This window comes from Scylla paramamosain, unplaced genomic scaffold, assembly GCF_035594125.1.
Source record: "Scylla paramamosain isolate STU-SP2022 unplaced genomic scaffold, ASM3559412v1 Contig26, whole genome shotgun sequence".
NCBI lineage: Eukaryota > Metazoa > Arthropoda > Malacostraca > Decapoda > Portunidae > Scylla > Scylla paramamosain.
Window position 1 is genome coordinate 52,501 of NW_026973691.1, and position 10,000 is coordinate 62,500.

At 47.1% G+C, this 10,000-nt stretch overlaps 1 protein-coding gene and 1 long non-coding RNA gene across 6 annotated transcripts in view; one reads left to right on the plus strand and one right to left on the minus strand.

Annotated features, from left to right (window-relative positions):
* LOC135097626 (uncharacterized) overlaps positions 1-10,000 on the plus strand; it is a 51,983-nt gene that overhangs the window by 41,638 nt on the left and 345 nt on the right. For 3 of the 5 annotated variants that reach the window (XM_063999581.1, XM_063999582.1, XM_063999583.1), the window contains one exon: positions 5,390-7,587. In XM_063999581.1, the coding sequence (XP_063855651.1) occupies positions 5,390-5,423 (34 nt within the window). In that variant the 3' untranslated portion in view covers positions 5,424-7,587. Of the gene's footprint in view, positions 1-5,389; positions 7,588-8,537; positions 8,647-10,000 lie in introns of those variants that run through there. The other 2 variants (XR_010265896.1, XR_010265895.1) reach the window with 2 other exon arrangements.
* Positions 1-10,000, minus strand: part of LOC135097627 (uncharacterized) — a 35,414-nt gene that overhangs the window by 23,788 nt on the left and 1,626 nt on the right. The window lies entirely within an intron of this gene.

A 10,000-nucleotide genomic window follows, 5' to 3' on the forward strand; every position in this document is an offset into this window, starting at 1 on the left:
GAGAGAGAGAGAGAGAGAGAGAGAGAGAGAGAGAGAGAGAGAGAGAGAGAGAGAGAGAGAGAGAGAGGTCGTCGGGAGAGGACGTGTCCGAGGTCGCTCCGGCAGTGTGAGAACCATATATCATATCGAACTTCATTCTATTCACGACACACGGGTGTTTTTCCATATTAAAAACCTGTAAACTTATTGGTGGAAGAAAAGTTACTTAAGTGGAAACAGCGACACATTGAGTGAAACACAACACTGCCAGCACGTGGACGTCGAGTTTACTGTGTCCTACAAGGCCTTGGTGTTCTGTATTGCCGGAAGCACCAACATCGTGAAATGTACAGTGAGTGAGTGCAGTGTTTAACAGTGCAGTGCAGTGCAGCGAAATTACATTGACGGTGAGAAGTGCAGCAAGGTAGACGCCAACTAGCGTGTTCACGGTGAGGTGCTAGTCGTTCTGACCTAACCCTGCTTAGGCTACACTCCGGGGGCTGGAATCCCTCGGGAATTCCACCAAGCTGCACCCACAATCATTAAGGGATTATCGCGCTGACTAAACTCCCCCATGCACCCATCTCCCCGACGCGCCCACCTCGCTACGCCCACCCTGCTACACCCACAAAATGGTGTTGGAGTGCTATGAGCGCCGCATAGAAAGACCGAAAGGTCTCTGTGGGTACAGACCAAGTCACTGGTGTACAGTCTGTGACCGTAAGTTCTCACCGACGACCGATCAGCAGTGCATCACAGAATCCTGCCCCAACCTCTGCCACGTCCACTGTCTGGGCAACGCGACAGAGTACAGGTGCGGCGACACAGGTTAGCTCCGCGCCCTGTCACATTTTTTATGGAAAACTCACAAGAACCTACAGCGTCCCTTCCCTCCTCCTCTCTTCCCTCTACACCATCAGCGGATCTGGTTGAGGAGCAGCAGGAGGACGGCCTGGACACCCTAACAAAGGAGGAGTTGATACAACAGTTAAGAAAGGTTCGCAGTGAGCTGACCACGACACACGACAAAAGGTCAGCTGACAAACTACAAAGCCATAACTGCAGGTCTTGCCGAGAAAAGGTGTGTGCTAGTGGAGGCCATATCCATAGTGGACACCCTCTTGGCCACTCACACCAGCGAGGACCTGCAGCAGAGGTCAGTGGCGTGTTCAGCCAGACCTCACAAAATTCTGAGTGAGGTTGCATCCACCGTCTCCGCGGACACCCTGGAAAATACGTCTCTGTCCCCCCACCAACCAACACCCCTCGCTCTTCATCACCTGACCCGGCGTCTGAAGCAGCGGAGGGGCAAGAACAAATAACGGACAGTAACGGGAAAGGTCTGTTGTGTGTGGGCTGCTATCGGCCTCCATCGCAGGGAACAGTGTTGCTAGACTACCTGTCAGAAAACTTGGACACTTTCATGACGGCCAGTCAGTGTGACAGTGTGGTAGTGATTGGCGACCTGTACCAGCACACGGTGAGAGACGCTTTTAACTCCTTACTGGTTGTGCACGACATGCACAATTATGTCACCTTCCCCACGCACAGGTCTGGGTCATCCCTGGACCCAGTAGTGACGGACCTCCCTCCCCACACAGTACAGTGTCATCCACTCGACTTTGTGGGCACCTCAGACCACGTGGCTGTCCTCACCAGGATACAATTCAGGACACCACGAGAGGAGAGCTTTACCCGCACCCTCTGGAGGTGGGAGGCCGCCGACTGGGATGCCCTCCGTGCCGCCCTGAGGACCACGGACTGGGGAGACGTGCTGCGTGGCGACGCTAACCAGCAGGTGAGGCGGCTCACCCAGCTGCTCCACGCCCTGCAGGCCCGCTGGGTGCCGCACTCGGACCACAAAACCAAGGCATCAGACCAGCCCTGGTTTGGCCCTGCGTGCCGCACTGCCTCTGATGCCAAGCACCGAGCCTGGCGTGCTCTTAAGGTGCCGCACTGCCTCTGATACCAAGCACCGAGCCTGGCGTGCTCTTAAGAGACACCCCACTGCCAGAAACAGGTGAAGGCCCCCGAGAGGCAACAATGCACATGAATACCACGCAAACATGGGGAATGGAGCAGTGGAATGCTAACCTCAAGAGTAAGCTAAGGGGAAGCCAGGTCGGTTGTAAACAGTAATGGAGCCTTGTCAAGGACCAGCAGGGTGAGTCGCGGGGCACTTCCATCCCTCCACTCCGCCGGGCAGACGGCAGCATTGCCCACACTGCTCGTGACAAGGCGGACCTCCTGGCCAAGCACTTCGCTGAAAAGATGTGCATCCCCGACCCTGAAAGACCATCTCCGCTTCTCCCTCAAATCGTGAAAGAAACACTAGAGACAGTGAACACAAGTGAAGAGGAAGTGAAAGTGATACTGGCAAACTTGGACGAGAAAAAAGCGGTGGCGCCACAGGACATTAGTCCCCGCGTACTCCGACAGTGTGCTGCGGAGCTGGCGCGCCCACTCGCTTCACTCTTTAACCACTGCCTCGGCAACGCCACATGGCCTGAAATGTGGAAGGGCAGTAATGTGATGTCTGTGCACAAGAAAAATGCAGACAGAGGCAAAAAACTACAAACCCGTGTCCCTGCTGCCTGTGCTGAGCAAAGTGCTGGAAACTGTTGTGGCCTCGAGAGTCACGCGGCACCTCGAGAGGCACCACCTGTTGAGCAACAGACAGTTTGGGTTCAGGCAGGGGAGGTCGGTGGCAGACCTGCACCTGATCCTCTCAACGGAGTGGAGTGGGGCCCTGGACCAAGGGAAGACCACGGCTGTCATGGCTCTTGATATCGAGGGGGCGTTCGACAAAATGTGGCACGCAGCCCTCATAACAAAGCTCCATGCTGTAGGCGTGGACGGGGCACTCCTCCAGCTCCTTGAAAATTACTTGAGAGACAGCCACAGCCCATAAGGGCAGGTGTTCCTCAAGGGAGCTGCCTCGGCCCTTTGCTGTGGAATGTGTATGTCAATGATCTGATGTACCTCGTTCCTACCGCGAAGGCGTTTGCAGATGCCATAACACTATCCCACAGCTACGGACTGGAGGAGGAAGCTGCAGCCAACCGCGATATCAACGCCACCCTGAGCCGCGTTGCAGCCTGAGGAAGGAAGTGGCAAGTAAAGTTTGCCGCTCACAAAACCCAGCAGCTCACTATCAACAGGACAAGTAGAGCCCCGCGCCTCACCTTCAACGGGGAGACACTGACGCCGCGGGATGAGGTGGAGGTGCTGGGGGTCACTTACGACCGTAAGTTGACCTTCAGAACCCACGTGGAGCGACTCGCCAGAGAGGCTTCAGGGAAGCTGGCATCCCTGAGGAGAATCTCCTACCTCCTTGACGCCGAGGGACTGGAGTTACTCTACAAGGCGCAAGGTCCGCTCCTCCTTGGAGTACGCGTGCCTGGCCTGCGGCGGCGCGGCAAACAAGCACCTCGCTCTCCTGGACAAGGCGCAGGACCGACCGGCGAGGCTCATCAGGAACAGTGAGCTCGGCCTTCAGCCTGCACTGCACACCCTCCAGCACCGGCGAGACGTGGCGGGCCTCACCGTTATGTTCAGGAAGCAACAGCAACGGGTGCCGCACCTACAGGCTCTTCGGCAGCCTGCCCGACATGCCGCAGTCACCACCAGAGCTGTCACAAGCGCCCCTGGCGAGCTGCTCCAGCCCAGGTGCAGAACGTGACACCAGCAAAGACAGTTTCTGAACACATACATCGGCTGGTGGAATGCGTCTGGACCAGGCAGCAGTTCAAGACTGCAGTGAATGTGTGGTTGCCACAGACAGACAGAGAGAGGCTTTCAGATAGAAGGCATTAACAGTGACTTCTTTAGCCTAATTTGTTGCATTAAATATGTAAAGTATATGTACAGCAACTCTGCTAACACATATCATGTAGATTTGTATAAATAAAAAGAGAGAGAGAGAGAGAGAGAGAGAGAGAGAGAGAGAGAGAGAGAGAGAGAGAGAGAGAGAGAGAGAGAGAGAGAGAGAGAGAGAGAGAGAGAGAGAGAGAGAGAGAGAGAGAGAGAGAGAGAGAGAGTTTTATCCTAGTGTGTGCGTGAGAGAGAGAGAGAGAGAGAGAGAGAGAGAGAGAGAGAGAGAGAGAGAGAGAGAGAGAGAGAGAGAGAGAGAGAGAGAGAGAGAGAGAGAGAGAGAGAGAGAGAGAGAGAGAGAGAGAGAGAGAGAGAGAGAGAGAGAGAGAGAGAGAGAGAGAGAGAGAGAGAGAGAGAGAGAGAGAGAGAGAGAGAGAGAGAGAGAGAGAGAGAGAGAGAGAGAGAGAGAGAGAGAGAGAGAGAGAGAGAGAGAGAGAGAGAGAGAGAGAGAGAGAGAGAGAGAGAGAGAGAGAGAGAGAGAGAGAGAGAGAGAGAGAGAGAGAGAGAGAGAGAGAGAGAGAGAGAGAGAGAGAGAGAGAGAGAGAGAGAGAGAGAGAGAGAGAGAGAGAGAGAGAGAGAGAGAGAGAGAGAGAGAGAGAGAGAGAGAGAGAGAGAGAGAGAGAGAGAGAGAGAGAGAGAGAGAGAGAGAGAGAGAGAGAGAGAGAGAGAGAGAGAGAGAGAGAGAGAGAGAGAGAGAGAGAGAGAGAGAGAGAGAGAGAGAGAGAGAGAGAGAGAGAGAGAGAGAGAGAGAGAGAGAGAGAGAGAGAGAGAGAGAGAGAGAGAGAGAGAGAGAGAGAGAGAGAGAGAGAGAGAGAGAGAGAGAGAGAGAGAGAGAGAGAGAGAGAGAGAGAGAGAGAGAGAGAGAGAGAGAGAGAGAGAGAGAGAGAGAGAGAGAGAGAGAGAGAGAGAGAGAGAGAGAGAGAGAGAGAGAGAGAGAGAGAGAGAGAGAGAGAGAGAGAGAGAGAGAGAGAGAGAGAGAGAGAGAGAGAGAGAGAGAGAGAGAGAGAGAGAGAGAGAGAGAGAGAGAGAGAGAGAGAGAGAGAGAGAGAGAGAGAGAGAGAGAGAGAGAGAGAGAGAGAGAGAGAGAGAGAGAGAGAGAGAGAGAGAGAGAGAGAGAGAGAGAGAGAGAGAGAGAGAGAGAGAGAGAGAGAGAGAGAGAGAGAGAGAGAGAGAGAGAGAGAGAGAGAGAGGATGGGAGGGAACCATGAGGGAGAGAGAGAGAGAGAGAGAGAGAGAGAGAGAGAGAGAGAGAGAGAGAGAGAGAGAGAGAGAGAGAGAGTTTTATCGTAGTGTGTGTGTTTGTGTGTGTGTATGTGTGTGAGAGAGAGAGAGAGAGAGAGAGAGAGAGAGAGAGAGAGAGAGAGAGAGAGAGAGAGAGAGAGAGAGAGAGAGAGAGAGAGAGACTTTTTTGTCTTTGTGTGTGTGTGTGTGTGTGTGTGTGTGTGTGTGTGTGTGTGTGTGTGTGTGTGTGTGTGTGTGTGTGTGTGTCTCCACAGCATTCCTGCCCCACTCATCACCCTCTGGTTCTCCCTCACAGGTGGTCTGAAGAGGATCTGTGGCAGCACCTGTAATGCCCGTCTTCATCGGTGCTGGAAGTGCATCCACTCACAAGGCAAACAATGGGGCTACATTTATCCTACTGCATTGTGTGTGTACAAGTCTACAGTGTGGCTCTCTCTCTCTCTCTCTCTCTCTCTCTCTCTCTCTCTCTCTCTCTCTCTCTCTCTCTCTCTCTCTCCCTGATGATTCAAATTATATTCTTAAGTTTGTTAGTATTCTTAAGTCTCTCTCTCTCTCTCTCTCTCTCTCTCTCTCTCTCTCTCTCTCTCTCTCTCTCTCTCTCTCTCTCTCTCTCTCTCTCTCTGATGATTCAAATTATATTTTTAAGTTTGGTAGGATTTTTAAGTCTTGATGTAGAGTCTCTCTCTCCCTCTCCCTCTCTCTCTCTCTCTCTCTCTCTCTCTCTCTCTCTCTCTCTCTCTCACTGTTTCTCTGTCTCCGTCTCTGTCTCTGTCTGTGTGTGTGTGTGTGTGTGTGTGTGTGTGTGTGTGTGTGTGTGTGTGTGTGTGTGTGTCTCCCTGGCGGTTGGTTCAAGTTGTATTTGTAAGTTGGTGGTGAGTGTGAAGTGTTGGTGTGCAGTTTGTGTGAGAGTAAAGCGTAAGTTAGGATCAAGTTAGTACAAGGTGGGGAGCAAAGTTGCGGTTAGTTTGCAATGATTGTTGATGGTGCACCTGCAGTTTTCCTCGTGGCAAAGTTCACACCAGAAGTGAGTCAAGTCAGTACAAGACAAGCTTCAATGTTCTGTCGTGAAGTCTGTGGTGACTGCTGCTATCACTTCCCACCTGCAGTATATACCTTTTAGCAAAGTTTAGTTACAAGTTGTCAGTCAGCACAAGCCCAGGACTCAACATTGTATTCTTTAGTGGCTGATGATTCTTAATTGTTCATCTGCAGTTTGTGTTGCAGCAACGGTTGCGCCAAAACTAAGTTAGTGCGCGCCGAGGAGGCAAAATGATTGTCAGTGTTCCGTGTGGTGCGTGTCTTTAGGCCAAGTTTAAGTGACGGCTAAGTTAGTGCAAGATAAGGCTGAGTAGTGTTCTGTTCTGAAGTGTGAGGCGGTTCTTGGGACCGCTTCCCATCTGCAGTACATCTTTTAGCAAAGTTTAAGCTGAGAATTAAGTTAGTACAAGCGGAGGATTCAAGTGATTTGGTTCAGCTCACGGTGATTCTTAATATTGCACCTGCTGTTTGTCTTTAGGCTAAATTAAATTACAACTAAGTTATGTCAGCACAAGCTGAGGGTGAAGGCTGCTGCTGCTGCTGCTGCATGCACTCTTCACCTCATGATGATGATGATGATGATGATGACGATTGTGCTGTTTGTCCCATGCAAAGAAGGTTCAGGACAAAGTTTAGTCAGTACAAGCTGAGGGTGAAGGCTGCTGCTGCATGCACTCTTCACCTCAACTTAATAAGGTTGATGCTTTCTTCATTTTTGTCTTGAGTTTCAAGTTTACTACAAGTGGTGGCAGGTTTGTCACGTTCTCGTAAGTGGATGCACGAGTGTGAGTGTGGTGGTGGTGGTGGTGGTGGTGGTGAGAGCCGTGCATCCCCCAGGGAAGGGGAACGTCCGTCACGTGCAACTGTGGCGAGGAGCTTCACCACAAACACTGTATTCTCTGTACCACACATGGCTGATTCCCTCATTAAAAGCTGTACTACGTGTTGTGCAACCACTTGTTTGTACCTCCTTCAGGCCTGGCTTTACTCACTACTCGGCGACTGATTTGCTGCCAGCTCCCTGTGTGTGTGTGTGTGTGTGTGTGTGTGTGTGTGTGCAAACAATTTCCATGGTGGTGCAAATGTCAACAAAGAATGGTGTACCCAGATGTACTTAATAGGCAGCTTTGCCTTGGACGCCTTGTACTAACTGTGCTCCTCCGCCCACCTCTTCTCCTGTTAGGAACGTCAGTAGCAGCTAAGTAGTAGATGAGTGGCCTTTCTTGTGGCTTTTGGTGTCTGCTTGGGTTGGTGTTGCCACCACTATTACTACCACTACTACTACTACTCTTACTACTACTACTACTACTACTACTACTACTACTACTACTACTACTACTACTATTAGTGATCTGTGCACCATTTTTTAATTTCATTGTTATCATTTTGTCTATCTATTTATTTATTTCTATTTTATTTTTCATTCTTTCGTTTAACTAAAATTGTGTTGCTTAAATTAATTACACATTTTTGTTCATTGCACAACTATTCTTTTTTTTTTCAGAGAAAAATTATAATTTACAAGTGATACAAAATGATAAAAAGATAATTAATTGATTAAACAAATGAATAAATAAATAAATAAACAAATAAATAAAAAAAAAAAATATATATATATATATATATATATATATATATATATATATATATATATATATATATATATATATATATATATATATATATATATATAATAACGAAAATATAATGATGATAATAATAGTACTAGAAGTAGTATTAGTAGTAGAAGTAATAATAATAATAATAATAATAATAATAATAATAATAATAATAATAATAATAATAATAATAGTAATAATAATAATAATAATAATAATAATAATAATAATAATAATAATAATAACAGTAGATGTAGTAGTAGTAGTAGTAGTAGCAATTGAAAAAAAATATATATATATATATATATATATATATATATATATATATATATATATATATATATATATATTTATATATATTTATATATATATGCTGTTTCTACTACTAGTAATAATAATAATAGCAACAACAATAATAATAAAAAATAATAATAACAATAGTAAACAATAATAATAATAATAATAATAATAATAATAATAATAATAATAATAATAATAATAATAACAACAACAACAACAACAACAACAAGGACAACAGCAACCTTTCTAGCACGGACAAACCGATGCGGTTGGCATCCGTGGCTATGGTGGCGCCGGTGGTGGTGCTAGCATCAAAAACGGTGGCGATGCTGGTTGAGGGTACCTCGGTGCCACAAGGTAAACAAAGTACTGCAATAACACTTCACTAAGTCACTACTAACCCAATCCTTGCAGAACACTACTACTACTACTATCACTACTACAACTACTGGTACTATTAGTAACACTGCCGCTGTTGTGTTTCAGGTCATTGCAGTGCCTTCACATCTTTCGGTGCGCTTGCTGGAGGTGACCCACTCCCTCCATAACTTGTGCCGCGCCGGACTGTAAGCGACGCAAACACTCACACCACCCACACACACACACACACACACACACACACACACACACACACACACAGGCAGACAAACAGAGAGAGAGAGAGAGAGAGAGAGAGAGAGAGAGAGAGAGAGAGAGAGAGAGAGAGAGAGAGAGAGAGAGAGAGAGAGAGAGAGAGAGTGTGTGTGTGTGTGTGTGTGTGTGTGTGTGTGTGTGTGTGTGTGTGTGTGTGTGTGTGTGTGTGTGTGTGTGTGTGTGTGTGGTGATAATAACAATAATAATCTATGGTTTCATTTCATCATGTATAATTTACTCTCTCTCTTTCTCTACTACTACTACTATTACTATTACTGCTACTACTACTACTACTACTACTACTACTACTACTACTACTACTAAATAATAATAATAATGATAATAATAATAATAATAATAATAATAATAATAATAATAATAATAAATAATAATAATAACAATGATAATTCTTCTTTTTCTACTAATACTACTACTACTGCTACTACTTCTACTACTGCTACTTTTTTTTTATGTAGGAAGGACACTGGCCAAGGGCAACAAAAATCTAATAAAAAAAAAGCCCATTGAAATGCCAGTCCCATAAAAGAGTCAAAGCAGTGGTCAAAAATTGATGAATAAGTGTCTTGAAACCTCCCTCTTGAAGGAATTCAAGTCATAGGAAGGTGGAAATACAGAAGCAGGCAGGGAGTTCCAGAGTTTACCAGAGAAAGGGATGAATGAGAATACTGGTTAACTTTTGCGTTAGAGAGGTGGACAGAATAGGGGTGAGAGAAAGAAGAAAGTCTTGTGCAGCGAGGCCGCGGAAGGAGGGGAGGCATGCAGTTAGCAAGATCAGAAGAGCAGTTAGCATGAAAATAGCGTTAGAAGACAGCTAGATATGCAATATTGCGGCGGTGAGAGAGAGGCTGAAGACAGTCAGTTAGAGGAGAGGAGTTGATGAGACGAAAAGCTTTTGATTCCACCCTGTCTAGAAGAGCAGTATGAGTGGAACCCCCCCAGACATGTGAAGCATACTCCATACATGGACGGATAAGGCCCTTGTACAGAGTTAGCAGGTGTGGGGGGGGGGGTGAGAAAAACTGGCGGAGACGTCTCAGAACACCTAACTTCATAGAAGGTGTTTTAGCTAGAGATGAGATGTGAAGTTTCCAGTTCAGATTATAAGTAAAGGACAGACCGAGAATGTTCAGTGTAGAAGAGGGGGACAGTTGAGTGTCATTGAAGAAGAGGGGATAGTTGTCTGGAAGATTGTGTCGAGTTGATAGATGGAGGAATTGAGTTTTTGAGGCATTGAACAATACCAAGTTTGCTCTGCCCCAATCAGAAATTTTAGAAAGTTCAGAAGTCAGGCGTTC